Here is a 22,469-nt window from a genome sequence, read left to right as displayed (position 1 = left end):
AGCTCCATTTGTGCAAGTGGCAGGGGCGCACATCCTCCACTCACATGAATGGAGCTTCACGCATGAGTGCAGGGTGCTTGCCCTAACGTGCAAAGCTCCAGTCGTGCGAGTGGCAGGCACGATCATGCATGAAGCTCCAATCGTGCTAGTGAATGGTGGTTGCACTTGCACAATTGGAGCTTTGTGCATGAGAGCAAGCGCCACTGCTTCGTCTGTGTGCTTGCCTACTGCTTGCACATGTGGAGTTTCACGTGTGCACACTTGCCCATTTCTCCCGCGGCCTGGTTTTGGAAATGGGTCGTGCCCAGGGGTTGGGGACTCTTGCTCTAAAGCAGGGATAGTCAACCTTGGCTCTTTTATGACTCGTGGATTTCAACTCCCAGAATTCCTGAGCCAGCACAGCTGGCTCAGGAATTCTGGGAGTTGAAGTCCATGAGTCATAAAACAGCCAAGGTTGACTACCCCTGCTCTAAAGCATCATGTAGCACTTAAGTACTTTCTAAGCTCAAATACCTATTTTTTCTGGAATTGAGAATCTAAAAAATGCAGCTTCCTTAAGGAGATGTTAACAGATCTGACATATATATTCCTACACTCGAATGTACTTTTCTAGCTTATGAACTGAAGCACAGCACTTTCCTATAATCAATATATTTGCCGATCAAGTCCAAGCCCACTTTGCTTTGATTTTTGCCAGATGTTCTAAAACTCAGAATTATCATTTTTCTTTGTTGGTTTAGTTTATTATTCCGTGTAAAAATATCCAGTTGCTCCTTTTATAATTCTAATCTATAATTTAGCATTATTTCTGAACAAAGGCCACAGAATATACTAGGGTTATAAATAAATGTGTATCTTAATTTGATTTAAACTAGAATTATTGAGATCATTTCCAGCATTACCATATTTATCTAGTGTCAGAATATTCCCAACATTAAATAATGCACTTGACAGAATGATGAAAAAGCACAAAAGCAAAGATATATGCATAAAAGTGTAAATTATTCACAGATATACCAAAGATTTTAAAACAACTTAATGTTATACTTACTTTACAACAATGTCTGTGTCAATTTCTTCTGTTTGTGATACTACGTTAACAATACACTGCATAACACAAAACAAAAATCTTAGCTTTCTCCACAGATTCAATGCTTCCCAACCTTAACCAAATAGAAATATTTATTTGCCTAATGCTAGGCTCAAATAAAATCAAACACAGAAAAAATAAGAAATAAATTGGATTCTGCTTTAATTATACAAATAAGTAAGATTTACTTATTTAGTATTATTAATAAGTAAGATTTACTTATTTAGTATTATTTTCCTCCTAGTAATTATTGTGAGGCTGAAGTCACAAACCTAGCTTGCTGACAATATTAACTCAAACCTGCTTCTGGTTTCTCAATGCATGTTATACATTAAGTGGTAACACATCTTGATTGCAAAAATTATCCTCAGTAGGGGACCAGATAAATCCCAGCCAGCATATGTAGAAATTATGTCATTTTTTTAAATAGACAAGTTTAAATTGAGCCCATCTTATGGGCTCAATTGCAGCTGACTGCAATTGCTTATGTAGGGTCAGATTTGATTGGCACTTGGATGGGATATCATCTAATCTCGAACTCCATAAGGTGATCCAGTAATTATAATGGTTGTAGCTATCAAAGCCTGTGAGAGTCAAAAATCTTCCAGATCCAGATGGTCACACTACCCCCTGCCTCAAAAAAGCCAAGCATATAGCAGGTACAATCTAAAGAAAACTGCACCCACTTTCTTGGAGTTTATAGGCCAAGAGGCGTCCTAGATAATGCAACAACATGATGTCTTAATCTCTACTAAAACCCCTGTTCACAAGGAGTCAGGTTCCAGCAAATCTAAGTGCTTTTACTTGCAAAGTGCTGTTGTGCTGTGAAAACCTGAGTGATTATATGAAATATCTTGTGTTGACTTTTTTCTTAATAGGGGATTTAGTCATCCTAAAAAGATCACTGGAAAAATTAAGAGATTTGCCCTCCATTACTGTCAAGTGTAGGTCTGAATAGGAGCACATACCTATGCTTTTGGTTAGAATTACTTTTTGGTTATGTTCATTTGAATAGGCCCCATCCTGTAAAAATCAGAGGTAGCAGTCAATTTAATCTGGGTCAAGCATGAGCTAAACACTGGGTGCTCTCATTTGCCCATACAAAGGCAAGTCACCAGCATCAATTCCCCTCAAATATATTGTACCACTTTGTAAAAAAGGCTGGCAAAATACAGGGCATGATCATAGTTCTTTACAGCTGGGTGATACTTTGAAACTCATTAATTTTAAAAAATTGCAATTCCCTACCCTTTCTCTCAACTATAGCTGCTGCTAAATGCTATTATCAGACATCAGTTGTGAAAACCAAGATATACTTTTAAATAAATTTAAAGCAATAGATTATGAAGTACAGTGTTCCTTGTTTTGTACATTTAGTGAGGAATTATAAAACTTCCCAACAACCCATAATTTAAAATCTAATTAGCTTACTTCTCTAAATAGCAATGTGTAGTCTATTCAAAGCTATACCATAAATCAACAATACATGGGTTTTGCCACATTTCTGTAGCTCAATTATTAGAAAAGAGAAAGCTATTAAGTTACTTTGAAATATAAAATTGCCTGCAGAATACATACTTTCGATATATAAAGTAGGCAAAAAATTTTGAAACATAAATCACCTGCTTTATTATATTCTTTGCTGTGATAATAATTTCATCTCCATATATTTCAAAAAAATTCAGCTTTCTTTGCTTTAGAAGTCCAAACACTAATGATATAAGCCTTTCCTAGGTAAAGGGGAAAAAAAAACACAAAATATACAAAAGAGTAAATTCGGTGGAAATTGTCCCTGTAATAGGGTTTTAGGTTTGGACAGCAGAAGTTACAAGATCGTGGTGTGAATATATACAGTGCATTCAGAAAGTATTCAAACCCCCTTCACTTTTGTCAATTTTGTTGTGCTGCAGCCTGATTCTACAGTTGTTGAAATTCATTTTTTTCTCATTGATCTACACTCAGTATCCCATAATGACGTGAAAACAGAATGTTAGAAATGTCTGTACATTTATTAAAAAGAAAAAACTGAAATATCATGTTGGCGTTAAGTATTCAGACCCTTCACTCAGTACTTTGTTGAAGCAGGGGTATGACGCACAAGCTTTGCACACCTGGATTGGGGGATTTTCTGCCATTCTTCTTTGCAAATCCTCTCAAGCTGAGCCAAGCTGGATGGCGACCGTTGGTGGACAGCCATTTTCAGGTCCCTCCAGAGATGTTCAATAGAGTTCAAGTCAGGGCTCTGGCTGGGCCACTCTAGAACATTCACAGTTGTCCCTAAGCCACTCCTGTGTTGTCTTAGCTGTGTGCTTGGGAATGTTGTCATGTTGGACAGTGAACTTTCGGCCCAGTCTGAGGTCCTGAGCGCAGTGGAACAGGTTTTCATTGAGGATATTCCTGTACTTTGCTCCATTCAGCTTTCCCTAATCCCTGACCAGTCTCCCAGTTCCTGCTGCTGAAAAACACCCCCACAGCATGATGCTGCTACCACACTTCACTGTTGAGATGATATTGGGCAGGTGATGAGCGGTGCTGTTTCCTCCAGACACAACATTTAGAATTGAGGCCAACAGTTGAATCTTAGTTCCATCAGACCAGTGAATGTTGTTCCTGTCTAAGAGTCCTTCAGGTGCTTTTTGCAAACTCCAAGCAGGCTTTCATGTGTTTTGCACCGAGGAGAGGCTTCCGTCTAGCCACTCTTACCATAAAGCCCAGATTTGTGGAAAGCTGCAGTGAAGATTGTCCTTCTATAACTCTCTCCCATCTCCACACAGGATCTCTGGAGCTCAGTCAGAGTGACCATCGGGTTCTTGGTCACCTCTCTTATAAAGGCCCTTCTCCTCCGATTGCTCAGTTTAACTGGGTGACCAGCTCTTGGAAGAGTCCTGGTAGTGCCAAACGTCTATTTAAGAATTATGGAGGCCACTGTACTCTTAGGAACCTTCAGTGCAGCAGACATTTTACTGTAGCCTTCCTCAGATCTGTGCCTTGCAATAATCCTGTCTTTGAGCTCTGTAGGCAGATCCTTTGTCCTCATGGCTTTTGCCCTGCTACAGTATGCATTGTCAGCTGTGAGGCCTTCTATAGAGAGGTGTGTGCCTTTCCAAATCATGTCCAATAAATTTACTACAAGTCAACTCCAATCAAGGTGTAGAAACATGTCAGCAATGATCAAGAGAAATGGGAACACCTGAGCTAACTTTCAAGTGTTGTTGTAAAGGGTCTGAATACTTATGCCAATGTGATATTTCAGTTTTTTCTTTTTAATAAATTGACAGACATTTCTAAAATTCCGTTTTCACTTTGTCATTATGGGGTACGGAGTGTAGATTAATGCAAAAAAATGAATTTCAACAACTGGAGAATCAGGCTGCAGCATTACAAAATTGACAAAAGTGAATGCACTATAATTGTGTATATACTGGTGAAAGTTAAGACAGTTACCATGACTGTGAATGCAAACCGAAGAAAGGATAAGCATATATTTTGATAAAATGAATTATTCTGATACAAGAGCATTGCACATATCAAATATATAAATGAAAAGCTTTTTGACTCTGCTATCCTTGTCTTAATAGTTAGATAGATTATCTATATAATCTCTCTATATATAATGTTAGATTTTATAAGTTATAACACAATAATACTCCCTCACTGGATAATATCAGTTAGTAAGTGAGCTAGTGTAGAGGAGAAAATAATAAGGAATCCATGCATCTTTCATACAATGCTTTTTCTAATGTAGCCCAGAAGAGCATTAGCTCATACTGCTGGCTCATGTTCAACTTGACCATGCTCATGTCCTTCCCAAATGTAGTACAGAAAAGAAAAGATATACAAATGCAAATTGAGATCAAAATTAATGCTTATAAATCACTGAATATAGTTCAAATTATAATGGTGTGGATTACTTTAATAAAAAGAAAAAATAAATAGCATTTCTGGCTATGGATTTCAGATTGTGTCCTGAAGGCAACTGTAAATTTATTCAATATTGAACATTGTACCTCTTCTAAAATTTGACATTCTTCCTCCAGAGGTCGACTTAAATCATTGTGCGAATAAGAAGAGAACTCTGCAATCATCATTTTATCTATCAGTTTTTCTAATTCACAAAGCTGTGATCCAAGATGTCTGTTTAGGATTTTTTTAAAAATCAAGAAAAAAGTTTTAGAAGAAATAAAGTTAATATTGAGAAACACGGGGATGTATTACTATCATATTAATAATTTCTTTTCAGAGTATATTACAGTTCCATTTAAACAAAGACATTCTACTTTGACATGAACTGAAAAGAAATTTCAATTAAAGTGAGAACAAACTGATAAGAAACGGATTGCTTGCATTGTCTTGTTTACAAGTCCCTGGAAATATCTGAATAACCACCGTTCTAATCAAGATGGCAGTCTGCTCTATCAATATTCTTATATTTTAAGAAACACTCTTTTATTTTATTTATTTATTTGGTAAATTTATATAGCTGCCCATATTATATATGTGACTCTAAGCAGCATATAAAGTTAAAAACACAAAACAATACAACAAAATAACCAAAAACATAGCAACAAAATAATCGAAAAGCATTAAAAACAGAATCCTTATAACATTTAAAACTCATCTTTTTTATATTTCTTATGAACAACCCCCCCTTTTTTGGTTTCTACAGAGTTGAAAAGTGTAAGCCATTGCTTTGCATATGGCAAATTCATAATTGAATGTTAAATAAGCTTTATCTAATTGCTGTACGCTGCCCAAGTTAGATGGGTGGCTATATAAATTTGATAAATAAATTTCCCTCTTCCTTCAAAAACAGTTAAATGATTAAGTATAAAAATGACTTGGCTATCTACATGCAAACTAAGTTAATGATTATATGATTATGCATATCTAATGAAATCTCAAACGTTACCTACCGGAAACTGTGTATGCCCTGAAGTTCCTGCTGTAGCACTTCCTGTGTGGTTGCAATTAAGTCTAATGCTCCAACAAATTCAGAAGTGGACAACAATAACTGTACCGTAGGCTGTGTTTGGTGTACAGTTGCCATCAACTTCAGCTTATTATACGCTTTTATACAGTTATTTCTACTCAGTGATAAACTTAATACTTTAAGAGATCCTTCACACATGACTTTGTCTATTTGGCCTATCTTATCTCGAAGCATTTTTACAGCCTGGGAAGTTTTCTTGAGGTAGTCTTGCAGTTCATGCTGAGAGGTCATTGCATGAAAAAAAGCTTCTGATCGGAGAGAGATCTGATGAGCAATATTTACTTCCACAATATCCAGATAGTGACTAAGCTTAAGAAATAAAGAGAAATCATGTTGGATTTGATCTATCTACAAAAGTCATTATTAAAATGCCAGCAAATTCATACAGTGTGCTTCATTCAAGAAATTGCATTCTAAAATACTCCATACAAATATTTTTTACAAATTATTACCTGTAAAACAGACCCCTTATTTACTTAGCAAAAATGAGTATATGGTCAAAATCAAAAGGTTTCCAATATAAAACTGAGAAACAGTATTCTTCAGAGAAAAAAAAAATATTATTCCCTTCTTGGAAGTCTCTGTGATCTAATAGAAGTTACTCTGTGAATGTACCAGAGAGATGCATTTTCCCCAATTTTTCTGACCCACAAATTCTGTGCCCTCTAATCTAGTTTAAAGGCTGGAAAAACACTAGAACAATGTAGAAACTGGCAGAAAGGCTGTCAGTTGCAAGCACACAAACCTGACACGATTTCTGACCGAGCTCTTTCAAAACGTATTTAGAATTTGCATAGGAAGCTTTTCTTAAGGGCTGCTATTAAAATGAAGGCTAGTTGGAAAATGAAATAGCCAAACATGGTATGTATATCTTACCCTTCATTTGTTTTTAAACAAAACAAAAAACATGGCAATTCAAGAAAATACTTCAATTATTTTTAATCACTGTGGTGAAAATATGCATATTGTTTACCTTTTCTTGGAGTAGCTTGGAGGAAGCTGTATCACGGTTTCCTTTCCCAGAAGCAGTATTAAAATGAGACCAAGGTAATACTGCATTAAATGTTAAGGGATCATCCAAGGCAAAATCTGGTTTCATAAAAATCTGGGGGGAAAACCCACAACTCATATTCACTGCATACTATAATTCAGACATTATAATTATATTATTTACTTATCAGTTTTCTTCAGGAGTGTCACTGTTCATGCTGGGTATAAAATATTTAGAATTTAAACCAACCAATCAATTATACCATAATGTATTTATTTCTGTTCTGCTGCAATCATCTGAATCTTGGTGGGTGATACTTTAGAAAACCAATTTAAAAATCCATGGTAACCTAAATATCATTTTGGTTTTGTTTGTAAAAAAAAAAATCTTAATGGTAAAATAAGAATAAAAGAAAACAAAAATGAGGGATCCAAATAGGTTAAAACATCTTCTATATATTCCTGAATGTACCAGGCTACCCTTAAGGAAAATTTTCCTCTTCCAGAGCACTGAGTTACCCCCAAACGGAAATACAGTGGTGCTTCAGTCCTCATTGCTAATTCATTCTGGAAGAGGCGCCAAATACTAAAACTGTCGAGGACTAAAAAAACCTCATGTAACTTACCACATGACCCACTATTTCTGCCAGAAAAAATTTAGTGAGTCAGGAGGGAGCTGATGCCAGCAAGTTCTTCCTTGCACATCGACCTCCCGGGAGAAAGATGAGTGCCGGGACAAGATTCTGCTTCAAAACGCATCAAATACCGAATGCATTTTGAAGCAGTTACCTCTATACTTCCTTCTTTCAGCCCCCTCCTTTATTTTCTGATGGTGAGGCATTTGGAAAGTTTTTCTCTATACCATCCGATATTCAGGTTGGAGCGTAGGTTTCCAGGTACTAATCTATAAAAGGGCTTTGTAAGTCAAAACCAGCACTTTAAAATTACATCCCGCAGTTAAGTAGCAGTCAGTGAGGGGTCTGCAATATCAGTATAACATGTTCCAAATGACCTGTTATAGGAACCAGTTAGCGCACAGATTGTTGCTTTTTGAACTAACTACATTTTCCACGTAGTCCTTAAAATGAAGTGCAATTGACCAAACTGGTAGCAAGAGTTACTGTAGCAAGGTTTTTTTTTTGCCCTTCTAGCCATAGCTTGCCTCTGCTCTATCCACAATGCTATAAGTTCAGGAGGATCCCTCACTGCAAACCAATACTGACAGTTTGATTTCCAATTCATTTCCTAAAAATCCCTAGCAAAACACTGTGTTTTTTTAATAGCCACCACACACGAGTATTGGGGGACTGCTTGAGGAATCAGCAGAGATGGCCCTTTAAAATAGAGAGGGGATGAAATATTCAACGACAATCTCAGTGAACTTGATAGAGGTGAGGAAGAAAAGAAAATGACCAGCAGTGAGGCAGATAGATTCATTTACAGTGGTGATGGGTACACCATTGGGAGACTTGAAATAACAGGGTAGATTGTCATGGAGAAAATCCATCTTTGTGATCACCAGTCAAAAACCACTTGATGGCACATCATCATCATCTTGTTACCTTTAATATTCTTATTAATCTTGTTCTATAAATAATCATTTTTCCAATGCATATAAAGACACTGAATAATATCCTCAGTCAGCAATTCAGGGTGGTTCACAAAATTACATTACATTAACCCAGAAAAAAGATAAAAGATTATCTAAGGGAAACAAACATACAGCATGAACTAATCCATGTCGTTCAATGCAGGTGGACACCAACGTATCCTAGAGCAGACATGTCAAACACAAGGCCCGGGAGCCGGATGTGGCCACGAAGTGGTTTCATGTGGCCCGCGAAGCCATCCTGGCAACAGTGAGGGAACGGCCCCCTCTGCCTTGGCCCTGGCCCAGGCCAGCTGGGAGCCAATGTACAATTTTGTGGTGGCCATCTATGCTGAAACGCATTCAGTCTTAGCTCCATAAGCCCCCCCCCTGCATGGTCTGAGAGGAACAGTGAGGCTCCTCCAGTGGACCATGCCTTGGCACTTGTCCTGGTCCCACCCCCTTCTGCCAGAGACCCTCAGATCTATCCCACTCCTGCCCAGGCCCCCACAGGCACCCTTGACGCGAACGATGTAGAGCTGGCCACATCCACCCAGCCCCTTGAGGGCAACCGCAATGCTGATGCGGCCCTCAATGAAATTGAGTTTGACACCCCTGTCCTAGAGAATGGATATGACCACAAGAATCAGGATATGAAATGGCATTGCTTGAGAAATGGGTCATGAAGCAAAAAAAGGCTGAATTCAGATTCATACCCAGTTACCTCAATCCAGCTCCAAAATAGTTTCTACCACCTTTTTTTTCTAAGCACGTCACACCAATTGTTCTAAGGTCTGCTATTATTGTTTTGGCCATTTTTAAAATAAACATTTCTTTGAATTTTGCAATAAACAAAGGCTGAAAATGCACAATATTGTTAAAATGTTGATGTAAACTAAATTAGGAAATTTTAAATTTTAACGCCACAGCTTATGAGCAGACAATAAAAGAAGGGAAAGGAAGACATATAAGTATGGAATTTCTTTTGCCATATTTTAAATGTTAGTCCAACAAAGATAAATAAAACAAAATCTTACAAAAGAAGAAAAACATGAAAACAGCAGAGAGCTGTGTTAAGCTTTCTAAATTGCATACTTCTTTGTACAAAATTGTATGTGTATTTGTTCTCAGGAATCCTGCTGACTGCCTGGACAAGTCCCTGCAGTTTTCTTGGCAACATTTTCAGAAATGATTTGCCTTTGCTTTCTTCCTAGCCTCGTGCCTTAAACACTGCACCCCCCACCCCAAATAAAAGAACTATTAAAGAATGTATTACACACACTTTTTCTTCTGACTATGAAATATTTTAGTCATACCTTAGGTACTTGTTCCAGATCTGTCCTGGATTTATCTAGGAATAAAATAAAATAAAATAAAAATAAAAATAATAATTTACATGACAGATAAAGATATTTGAATTATATATACCCTCAAGAAATTCTTTTCATTCATTGATTTTCTGTTATAAAATAAAAGCAGGCAATCATTAATTTTAAAAATGTAATTTAAAATATATTAAATATTATTCTAAATAAATCTGTCATATGACAGATAGTGAAAAAAAATAAAAACAGAAACTTACCATGAGTATGTAACAATGTCCTGTCAAAGGTATCTTTAGGAGGACAAATACTCTTACATTTCTCATGAATCTTCTCTTTCTAAAAAAGAAATCAGATAAAGAAAATGCTTGGTTTGAAAATGATGAAGAACATTTTTCTAATATGTTAAGTTCCTTACCCAAGAAGAAACCTTTGTCAAAAATTCACTGGCAAAATGGAGTGTAAGCTATATAGTAGCATGGCATCTACAGTATAATTAAGAATTAAAATCTTATTAATTACTATAAACCAATGATTTTAAAATTCTCTAGGTACTACTCATTCTAATTTTATCATTTACAAAGCAGTAGAGCCAATTCATTTAATGAATTATGTGCAATTCAATCTGGCTTGATTATCTGGGAGAAGTTTGATCCTGTTAGTCCTGGTAGTGGGCAGGGTCCTTGTGACTGTTAAAATCATTGGTTTATATCCCTGCTGGTTAGCTCAAATTCCTCTTTGAGAAAGGGGATGGTGCTACTGGCTCCTAAGGAAGCAATGGTCGCTCCCTCTTCAAGAGGTCATTGCTTGACCCAACTATTTTGGACAATTTCTTCCAGTGTTTAACCTTCCCTTTTTGGAGAAGATTTTAGAGAAGGTGGTAGCACAGCAACTCCAGTGAACTTTAGAATATTATCTGGACCCCTTTCAACTGGGATTCAGATTTTGGAATGGCACTAAGACAGTATTGATCACACTTCTAGATGATCTCTGGTGGGAGTAAGATGGGGTAATGTGTCCATCATTGCTCTTTCTGACCTTTCAGCAGCCTTCAGTAGTATTGATCATGGTAATCTTTTTGAACTGTTTCAAAAATTGGGCAGGGTGGCAGTGTGTTGTTCTGGTTCTCCTGCTTCTTCTGGAGCCAGTTCTGATCAGTGCTGATACAGTGGGAGAGGTTCAGCTTCGATTTAATTCTAGGAAGATTGAATGGCTCTGGCTTTTAAGACCCCGTGGTTCTGGGGACTTCCCATTCTGGATGGGGCTGCACTACCCCAGATGGCAACTGGGCCTTCTGCTTAATGATCAGGTCGCAGCTGTGGCTAGGAGGGCCTTTACGTAGCTAAAATGTGTGCCAGTTGTACCCATTCCTAGACTGTGTCAGCAGTTATTGATACTTTTGGTATCTATATATTATAATATATAGTTGGTTCCTTTCATGGTTCTACATTATTTGAACTAAATAATTTGAAGATACCAGGAAGTCCATTTGAAGTTTAGTAATAATTAAATTCAAATAGCAAATATCGATGAGCTTAGTGTACAGACATGCAATTTATTTTTACCTGAACAACTTCCCGTTGGTATGTTACAAAATGTTCCTTGTTGATTTGTGGGAGGTAGAGTGAAGGCACGATTTCAATGTCCACAAAATCCTGTCCCCATGTTTTTGTAAAGAAATCAGATTCCCTTTTTGTTAATCGAGGATCATTTAGTGCTGCTGGGAGATTTACTTTGGAATGATAAATAGTCCATCGATGTTGATCAACAACTAAAGATGGACTGCCACATAAGCTACTAGGATCACCTGCAAGACAAAAAAAAATCTAATCATGGAATATGATCTAGTAAAATGTTTTGCATAAGCTTACAATTATTCTAAAACAGGGGTGTCAAACTGCCGGCCCGTGGGCCGGTTTCATCATACCGGAGCTGCGCCCACCCCATTGCCGGCAATGGCAAAAAAGCTCCGATACGTTGTGCGACGTCATGTGACGTTGCGAGTTTGACATGTCTGTTCTAAAGGCTGATTGTACAATTAAATCATACAAGCCAGTATTTAAAGAATTATTGTAGAGCAAGATAATATATTAGCTGGATGTATAGGTATTTGAATTTACAGTGGTTCACTACATTCTTGAAACAAGAAGAGTAAGCATATTCTTCTTGGTTTTATGAATGTTATCAGTAGTCATAGAAGAATAGAAAATCATGAACACTTCGATACTCTCCATGATGTGGCAAATAAGTTTGCATCAAGAAGGTAACCTGAGTTATCATTAAAAACATACTTTGTGAATCCTAAAAATAGAAAACTACACCCATTACAATATTTTACAACAGCAAAGCCATTATAGTTTGCTGATTTCCCATATCAAATGACAGCAGAGTTCATTGGCAGAGAAGAAAGAAATATTTGTGCCCCATTCATTACCCAGATAGCACAGAATCAAGATGGACCTATTCCTGCCAAAACCTTGTTTAAATAATAGTACAAAAATGTTATGTTTGTTAATTTCTAAACCCTGATTTACTGGCTCAATTGCAAGTTGTATTTCTGCCAATACTTTGGAAACTTATTTTTCTAATAACATTAATATTTCTAAGAATTTTTATGGGACTGAAGCCCAAAGCAAGAAATAAATAAGCAAGATTTAGAAAGGTCAGGTCTTTACTAATTTACTCTTTCAAGTACTCTTTATTAATTTACCCATGAAATAACAAGAGTATTTTGAAAATGGCCTATGTAATGTCATATACATTTGAAAACTACCTCCATTTAGTTTCAATAGTTAAGGATTAGCAAATGATTTTTTCTTCTACTGATAAAAACTGTTGTTGTTAATTACCATCTCTCCCAGGCCAAATTATATGTAGATAGGACAGTGATTTGTTTACTCTCCATTTCTTGCCAGTAAAAATGACTGGTACAGTCAATCTGAGAAATCAGTCTCAGATTGTTTAATTTATATTTAAATCATTTGTCTTGTCTTCCAATTTTCATTCATTTCAAATTGGCTGAATCTAGACTATTCTTAGTATTATATACAAGCGATATATCATTATGTCAATAAAGCAGTTATGTTTACATATAATTTTTGAGTAAGTTATTATGAAATACTAAGCAAGTCATACATTTTCAATATTTCACTATTATTTTGCATTCCTCAAGTTCTTGGGTAACTTGGAAATTTATGTCATTTAATCTATACCAAATAGTTCTAAAGCTATGGTTTATTTTATACCAAGAAAATTATTCTTATCACTCATCAGATATTGAATACAAATACACTGACTCAGTTGTCCAATCTGGATTTGAGTTTTAACCTCTGAATTAGTGTATTTTGTACTTTTGTAATCTCTCTTGTTATGCCAGATATCCTACCTCAGTTTCTGAAAGATGATTCCCTTCGGCTGAATGTAGAACTAGTTACCAAGCATTCAGTTTGGAGTATTATGTATTCTAATATTTCTTTTCAGGTTATTTGTAAATTCTCCAAAACGTATTGCCTTTTATTATCAAAAACCTAAGTCTCTCTGTAAACTCTTTTCCACTCAGAGCTATTGTCAGGCAAAATCTATTCTTGAATGTTAATTCCCAACAATTTAGTAGCGTTGCTCTGAAAACTTACTTTTTAACACATCTCTGTTTAATTTTTAATTTTATCACTGACAATTAGCTGGATAACATGATTGTTCTCGGATAGCTATTATTCTTAAGAATATATTTTGCTGATGCTGATATCTATCTATCTATCTATCTATCTATCTATCTATCTATCTATCTATCTATCTATCTATCTATCTCTAATATGCTAGTTCTTAAGATACTATCACTCTATTTGATAAATGAAAAAATAATCCAACTATCCTTTTGAAAAACAAACAAACAAACAAACAAAGCAACCCAGTTTAAACATCCAAACTTGTGTTTCTACCTGTTGGTTCCTTGGGGCACACATCTGGTAGCGTGCGCACTGGTCGAAAACATTTGGAAGAATCCATTTCCTTTTTAAAGAAAGCATCATTGTTCTTTGATTGAGGCACTGGTGAAGACTGGTGGCTTGAGGCCATTGCATAAAATTACCACTGGATAAATACTGGATTAAAATATATGTATATTTATTTAGACATGTCCAAACATTATAGGAGAATAATGAAATATATAGCAGTTATAAGTGGAAAACATTTACAGCAAGAGTAACTAAAAATAATTCTGTGTTACCAATGACTACATGAAATGTAACATTATTTTATCAATACCTCACGCAAAATTAAACCAAACCTTAATTAACAAATTATTACTTCAACCAAATGCTAAAGGATATATACAGTTGAGGTAGTTCTCGACTTACAACCATTTGTTTAGAGACTGAAAAAAGTAACTTATGACTGTTTTCCACGCTTATGATCATTGTAGTATCCCAAGGTCATGTGATCAAGATTTGGCAATTGGCATGTATTTATGACAACTGTGATCCCCTTTTGCAACCTTCTGATAAACCAAGTCAATAGGGAAGCCTAGGTTCACCTCACAACCAGGTTACTAATTGAAAAACTGCAGTGATTCACTTAACACCTGTGGCAAGAAAGGTCGTAAAATGGGGCAAAATTCACTTAACAAATGTCTCACTTAGCAGCAGAAATTTTGGGCTCAATTGTGGTTGTAAGTCGAGGACTACCTGTACACTGCAATGCTTTACAAGTGACTGTGGGAAAGAGAGAAAAGGAATGACAATGAATAGTTGGGATGGATTAATCTGATAGAGTGTTTTCCTAAATCTCCAATAATATCTTTTTCTCCAAGTTACCTGAAAGTATCTTCAAACTCTATTCTCAGCCTCAGTCCTATTTTTTTTTAATGAACTTCGCCTCTTGCATCTTTTTGTTTTGCTAATTTAATTCGGCCCATCATTTCATACCCTTCCTTATCACAAGTTATATTCCCTTCTCTTGCATTTTAGCTACCTTTCTTTCCCTTCAGTTTGCAGAACAGATCTGAGGGAAAGAACTCCCACTTGTAACAACTATTCATTCCTCTTTAGAAAATGTGGAACTTCTCTGAGAAGCTCCTCTGTCTAAGACATCTGAAGCTGTTCATAAGGCTCACAATCAAAGTGCAGGCTGAATCCACCATTAGCGGCAGAAGTAGTATAAAGAAGGAACGGCTTCCTCACGTGTAAAGTTGTACTCATGACTAATATCTTCCTCCTAAATAGGAGTTTTGCAAGGGCCTCTCTAATTAACTGAACCTGAACTTGGGTAATTTCTGATTGCGCCCAGACCTAATCACAAAACTATCCTGTCTGTCCCATAGTCCACATGCTTTGATCTGTGGACTTTCTTTGGACATTGCCCTTGAACAGATACTCTGATGAAGACTGCCTTTAGTCAGTCTCTAGTTCTGCCAGCCAATCAATAATGCAAGCAGAGGTGGCTCCGTTTGATGCAAATCAAAATACAGGAAAAGACAAGTAGAATACAATCTCAGAAGGAATTCTGGTGAAATAAAATACTTTATAGTGCAACTTTTTCATTCTCTTTCCTCATTCTTTTCTTACCGAAGGTCCAACAAGGGAGATACAAAGTGGAATAATAAATACAAATGCTTGGACATCACCTCACTGCCTTCAAGAGAAAAGGGCCTCCGAAATGCACTGCAAAATGAAGCTACACTAAATTATTCATTGCTAACAGCTATTTGTGTGCAGCAATAATTTAGAATCTTATGGATAATTAACTTCAATAAGCCACTGCATCTGTCAAGATAATAGCTGGTTCACATATTAGAAAAACAATCATACAAACTATTCTTTCAAAAGCACCAGTTCTAAAAAAATTAAATTACATCAAGAGATACAATATCCACATTTTCTAAAAACTAGGCCTGAAAGCCAGAAAAATCCAAAATCCATCATGCTAAATCAATAGAAAAAAATCTTGCACAGGTAGTCCTTACACTTAACAACCACAATTGAGCCCAAACTTTCTGTTGCTAAGCAAGACAGTTAAGTGAGTTTTGCCCACTTTATAACCTTTTTTGCCACAGTTTTAAGCAAATCACTACAGTTAAGTTAGTAACATGTTTATTAAGTGAATCTGGCTTCTCCATTGACTTTGCTTGTCGAAATGTGCAACTGTCATAAACGCATGCCAGAATTTTGATCACATGACCATGAGGATGCTGCAAAGGTTGTAAGTATGAAAAACATCACTTTTTCAGTGCCTTTGTAAGTTTGAATGGTCATTAAACAAATGGTTAAGTCAAGAACTACCTGTATTTGTTTACTCTTTACCGGAAAAGCACTAGCTTCAGAATCATACGCACTTTAAGGGACAGAATAATTTCACAGTACAGTACAGCAACAGTACTGTTGCTCTTCTGCTTCTTTGGAAGAATTCATTTCAGGTCAGCACCAATTTAGCTGGCACTGAAGAAAGCTATCAAGCCCTATCTAGAGTGTGCTGCTAGGACAGTGTGACTAGGAAATAAACATTCATATTGAATGTTTGCTTCCCCCCCCCACTTAATTATTTTAATTTTAATTTTTGTAATCAATTCAGGGCCTTTCTGAAATTGAGTAGCATATATTGAGTAGCATTTCAGAAATACATGCATGCATACTGTTTGTAGGTAATTACTGAATTAGTTTAATAACCATAGCTTTCTTTATGGGCCAGGCACTTTTAGTAGGAATAAACAGACTTTTAAATAACTAAGCTAAAGCTAAACAGCTCACAACCCAAACTTTTAATTATATCCCAAGCAACTCACAATGAAGTCCATATACAAGATGTGCATTGTCTGTCTGGGTTTTTCAAAATCAATTGTTAATGATATCTAATTCTGTTCCTTGCAGTCTAAACTAAGTAAAATTCTAAGTTTAATTATCAGATGTTGATAAGGGGTTAGATAAGAGCAAACAAGAGCTACATTGATCCAAAGAAAGCAAAACTATCATTGATCAGCCAAAAGGGCAGATTACAGGGTAGGTAGCAGACTATTCTGTTATTTGTCAGAGAACGTGACTTTTAGGTTACAACAATTTCACTGGCAATTGGTCCTTTTTCAGTCAATTCAAAGTCCAACATATTAACAACAAGAAAAAAGTAAAGGAAACTGTAGGTCCACTAAAGAGAGAAGATGGCAAGGAAATAACAAGCAACTGGGAGAAAGCAGAGCTGCTTAACTCATACTTTGCATCAGTCTTCACACAAAAAGAAACTATAGCCCAACATACCAAAAAAAACCACTGCAAAAGACAAACTAGAAACAAAAATTAAAATAAGCAAGAAAATGGTAAGAGAACACCTATCCAACCTTGATGAATATAAATCACCGGGACCCGACAGTTCTGAAGGAGCTGGCAGATGTTATCTCAGAACCACTGCACCACATCTTTCATAAATCCTGAAGCACCAGGGAAGTACCTGAGGATTGGAAAAGGGCTGATGTGGTTCCCATCTTTAAGAAAGGGAAAAAAACAAACCCAGGAAACTACAGACCAATCAGTTTAACATCAATACTTGGGAAGATCCTAGAAAAGATAATCAAAAAACAGATCTGCGAACAACTAGAAGCAAACAAATTTATAACTAGTAGCCAGCACGGGTTTGTTAAAAACAGAACATGCCAAACCAATCTTATTTCATTCTTTGATAAAGTGACTAAACTAATAGACCAGCGAAATGCTGTGGAATAGTATACTTAGATTTCAGTAAGGCATTTGATAAAGTAGACCACAACCTACTCCTTGGTAAGCTAGAAAAAGGTGGAATAGACAATATCACCACCAGATGGATCTGTAGCTGGCTGGCAAACTGTACTCAACGAGTAGTCCTCAATGGCACTACATTCACATGGATAGAAGTAAGCAGTGGGGTACCACAAGGTTCCGTCTTAGGCCCAGTACTCTTCAATATCTTCATCAATGACTTAGATGAGGGAATTGAAGGGGAACTCATCAAATTTGCAGATGACACCAAACTGGCAGGAATAGCCAACACCCCAGAAGACAAATTCAGGATCCAAAAAGATCTTGACAAACTTGAACAATGGGCTCTATCCAACAAAATGAGTTTCAATGTGGAGAAAAGCAAAGTTTTACATTTAGGCAGGAAAAAGTACAAGTACAGATTGGGAGAGACCTGGCTTAAAAACAGTAACTATGAGAGGGACCTTGGAGTCCTAATGGATGATCACTTGACTATGAACCAGCAGTGTGTAGCAGCAGCCAAAAAAGCTAATACAATCCTGGGTTGTATAAACAGAGGCATAGAATCAAGATCACGCAAAGTATTAGTACCGCTTTATAAAACCTTAGTAAGACCACACTTGAAATACTGCAGCCAATTTTGGTCACCATATCACAAAAAAGATGTTGAGAGTTTGGAAAACATTCAGAGAAGAGCAACTAAGATGAATAAAGGCCTGAAGACTAAAACATATGAAGAACGGCTGCAGGACTTGGGTTTGGCTAGTTTAAAGAAAAGAAGAAACAGGGGAGACATAATAGCAATATTCCAGTATTTGAGGGGCTGCCACCAAGAAGAGGAGGTCACGTTATTCACCAAAGCACCAGAGGGCAGGACAAGAAACAATGGTTGGAAACTGATCAAAGAGAGAAGCAACCTGGAATTAAGGAGAAACTTCCTAACAGTAAGGACAATTAACCAGTGGAACAGCTTGCCCCCAGAAACCGTGGGAGCTCCACCACTGGAGATTTTTAAGAAGAGACTAAATATTCACCTGTCCGAGATGGTATAGGTCCTCCTGCTTGAGCAGGGGGCTGGACTAGAAGACCTCCAAGGTCCTTTCCAGCTCTATTCTATTCCATCTATAAAATCTGATGCTTCTTTAAAGTAGGCTACTGAAAAACCCTATTTTCCTATATGACCATGTGAGATTTTAAAAATTGTTAATAGAGACACTTCTTTCTCATCCCTGGTGGATTATATGTGTGTCTGTACTGTCTATCTACTAGTAAGCAAAAGAAAAAAAATAATTCAAACAGGAATTTGGCTTTTAAGATATTTGTTTGAAGAGATTTTAAATGGTGGATGCTTTGAATATCACTTATAGTAGAAAGATAGGCTCTACATTTAGTAATAAATCAATTATTACAAGATTGACAATATCTGAAAACATTTCAGTATTTTGTGTACTTACTTACTTTGAGAATGGATTACTTTGAACCAGTAGCCATCTCTCAACCCAACCTATTATATAGGGCAGGGGTAAGCAACCTTGGCTCTTTTATGACTCGTGGACTTCAACTCGTAGAATTCCTGAGCCAGCCATGCTGGCTCAGGAATTCTGGGAGTTGAAGTCCAAGAGTCATAAAAGAGCCAAGGTTGCTTACCCCTGACATAGGGTAAACAGGTAGCCTTTGATTTATGATTGTTCATTTAATGATGGTTCAAAGTTACAGTGGCCTCAGAAAAAGTGACTTATGACCCATCCTCAAAATTACAACCATCGCAACACACCTATGGTCACATGATTGCAATTTGAATGCTTGGCAACTGCCCTACATTTACAAGGCAACTTTCAGTATCAAGGCATCTTTTTTTAGAAAGCATATGAATTTGGATCTCTCTGTCTCTTAGCCCTCTGCAAATGAAGATGGAGGAAGAGTTTACGTCCTAGATTGAAAAAGTTGGTCATCCTACTTTAACTAACCTCCCTCCAATTTATTTAGTCCACATATATTAAGGCAACAGAATTTTATCAGTCCCTAATTGCTCAGTTCTGGTATTTGGTCATTTCTTCCCATTTGTGGCTCTGCACCTATATGATGCACTTCACAACCTTGTATGTAAATGACAATGGCAACTAATCCTTTCTTCCCTGTTACAAACCTCTTTTTCACTTTGGAAAGATCTAATGTTTTTGCTGCAGTGTTTTATATGAAAAGTGCTGATTGTGTATTTGTTGAAGTATTTCATTGTTCAACTCAAATCTGCTACTTTCTAAATCAGGCATGTCAAACTCGCAATGCCACGTGACATCGCGCAACGTATCGCGACTTTTTCCCCATTGCTGGCAATGGGGTAGGCGCGGTTTTGGTGTGACACATCCGGCCCGTGGGCCGGCAGTTTGACATGCCTGTTCTAAATAGTTTTTTGTTATTCTTTGGGCACCTTTGTTAATTTCCCAAGAGAAAAATATTTTTTTCCCATCACTTTTACTAATTTATTCTTAACCATTGATATTAATGAAGATGATTGTACTTGAACAAACAAGTTAGAAGAAATACTTTAATTGGAGGGAATGTTTGTTTTTTTAAGGAGGTAATAGAAAGCTACTGCTATGTGAGAAGCTACTGTATATATTGTATGGTATTTTAGATCAGCGGTCCCCAAACTTTGTGGCTCGGCAGCAGGGGAAGAGGGAACAAGGCTGGTTCAGTGGCGGGCCGGTGCGCAGCTCAACTTGCACGTGCGCAGCTCAACTTGCACGTGCGCAGCTCAACTTGCACATGCGCAGCTCAACTTGCACGAGCGCATGTGTGCACCAGCCCACTGCTCACACTGCCCGATTGCAAATAGGCCACAGCCCGGTAGTGGGCTGCAGCCCAGAGGTTGGGGACCATTGTTTTAGATTATATCTATGTGTTATTATGTAATTTACAATGCTTTAACTTTAAATGTTAGATATTTTCCCTATGGTTCTATGTGATAAACAATTCTGATTGTTTTCATCTTCATTTAGTTAAATAACGTGGTTTCTAGGCATTTATCATAACAATTAGCTTAAGTCATAGTGTTTTTCATATACATATCTTCTACTTTATTAAAAATAATTAGTTACTAAAAAGATCAACTTTAAAAATGTATAACTGTATGGAATACTTTGGAACTTGTGACATTTATGGTTGTCTAGTTCAAGAGATGCTAATTTATGATCATAGAGGAAATTACCCTTGAAGCTAAAAATAAAGATTAAGTCAGGAAGTTATTTAAACTTGTGTTTGTACATTTTATTTTAAGTATACACAGTTTTAGCACATTATTAATATCTACTGGGTATGAGAAAATACTGACCACAATCTGTAAGTACTTGACAAATGAAAAAGTATAACAACCACTTAATTTGCATACCTTAACAACAATATTCCAAGAAGATTCCAGTAAGGCAGACCTCATATCTCTTCCAGTTTCATTTGTTAAAAAAATCACGAGACTATAATATACATGACTGTTTTTCAAGTTCTAAACAAAAAAAGCATAGATAGAAAAAAGTATCAAATTATTAATTCCAAATTTAAAATACTAATTTTAAAAAGCAAAGGTATAATTTAAAGACTGCATATAATATAGTTTCTTGTAATTTGTTAAGCTAAACTTTCCCCTTTTGATAAGGCAGGATGGTTACTTCAAGGTCTGTGTAATGTATACAGTTCCATTGTACCTATAGATATCTCACAGTTTCTTAAAATATAATTAAGAATTTTATTGTAAAATCATTCATGATACATACCAAGATGGATGCAAGCATTTAATATTTTAAAAAAAAATATCAAAAGTAGTAAAGGAACAAGTTTGATACTGCCATTGAAAAGACAGCATTTTACAAAGAATTATCAGGAACATTTAATATATTAACCATACACAAAAAATAAAACAAAAAGCAAAGAAGCAAAATAAATCATACGTTGAAAACATGTCTTAAATGCTTTCCTTACAATATCTGACTTTTTCAAATAAGGAAGTAAAATCCTGAAAATAAATCATTTTAATTTAAATAATTTGTCCATGGCAGTTTTTAACCGTACTTCTCATAAGAGGGATGAAACATGGGCGCCTGTCACATAACTTGCATTTAAAACACAATGCAAGAACATACTGCATGTTTACATCTAGGATATTTCTAAAGGATGCCAGTTTCCCTTCCAAGACAATCTACAAATATTACCATTCCATTCCCCATGACTTCCACATATATCAGAAAGTAAGTCCATTAGAAAAAAAATCTGTGATGCTATTTGACAGCTAAGAAAAATTCTGCATGTAATGTCACTCAGTATGACTTAATTTTGCCACTGATCCAGAAGCAACACTAAAAGCTTTTTTAAAAAGTTAATCAAATTTATGAAAGTCAATGCATCAATCAGTATTATTTTATAAATTAGTGTAATATAACTGTAATTAATTCAGACCTATTTAAACCAATATAATTATCAGTCTTTCTATTTTGCATTCCCTTTTCTTTCAATCACACTCCCTACAGTAAAGGACACCCTTTACCATTATATTTGCATTCTTGCTCATTTAGGATAGCAATTCATATATCCAACTAAGTGGATTAAAGTTAAAGCAAATGCGTATGCCCTAAATTGTGTTAATTAATTAATTTTGTGAAACATACATCTCCTTTAAATATACTGCCAGGCTTACACCTCGTAGGAAAACATTTAACAGTAATTCTGAGCTAATAGCTTGAATTAAGCAGGGATTCTGAATAGGTAGCCCTAGTGGGCTAAGGGG

At 36.2% G+C, this 22,469-nt stretch overlaps 1 protein-coding gene across 1 annotated transcript in view; it reads right to left on the bottom strand.

Annotated features, from left to right (window-relative positions):
- The window catches only part of VPS54 (VPS54 subunit of GARP complex), a 38,247-nt gene extending 17,147 nt beyond the window's left edge, over positions 1-21,100 (bottom strand). Inside the window, exons 1-10 of the mRNA XM_015812319.1 lie at positions 21,084-21,100; positions 13,919-14,080; positions 11,546-11,787; positions 10,241-10,319; positions 9,975-10,009; positions 7,054-7,185; positions 6,004-6,389; positions 5,098-5,224; positions 2,713-2,820; positions 1,052-1,107 (exon numbers count right to left, since the gene is read on the bottom strand). Coding sequence (XP_015667805.1) covers positions 1,052-1,107; positions 2,713-2,820; positions 5,098-5,224; positions 6,004-6,389; positions 7,054-7,185; positions 9,975-10,009; positions 10,241-10,319; positions 11,546-11,787; positions 13,919-14,054 — 1,301 coding nt within the window. The 5' untranslated portion in view covers positions 14,055-14,080; positions 21,084-21,100. The remainder of the gene's footprint in view (positions 1-1,051; positions 1,108-2,712; positions 2,821-5,097; positions 5,225-6,003; positions 6,390-7,053; positions 7,186-9,974; positions 10,010-10,240; positions 10,320-11,545; positions 11,788-13,918; positions 14,081-21,083) is intronic.
- Positions 21,101-22,469: the final 1,369 nt, after the last annotated feature.

The sequence above is a fragment of the Protobothrops mucrosquamatus genome, unplaced genomic scaffold (assembly GCF_001527695.2).
Source record: "Protobothrops mucrosquamatus isolate PMUCROS unplaced genomic scaffold, P.Mucros_1.0 scaffold_60, whole genome shotgun sequence".
Classification (NCBI taxonomy): Eukaryota; Metazoa; Chordata; class Lepidosauria; order Squamata; family Viperidae; genus Protobothrops; species Protobothrops mucrosquamatus.
This window is presented reverse-complemented; position numbering and strand designations above follow the sequence as displayed.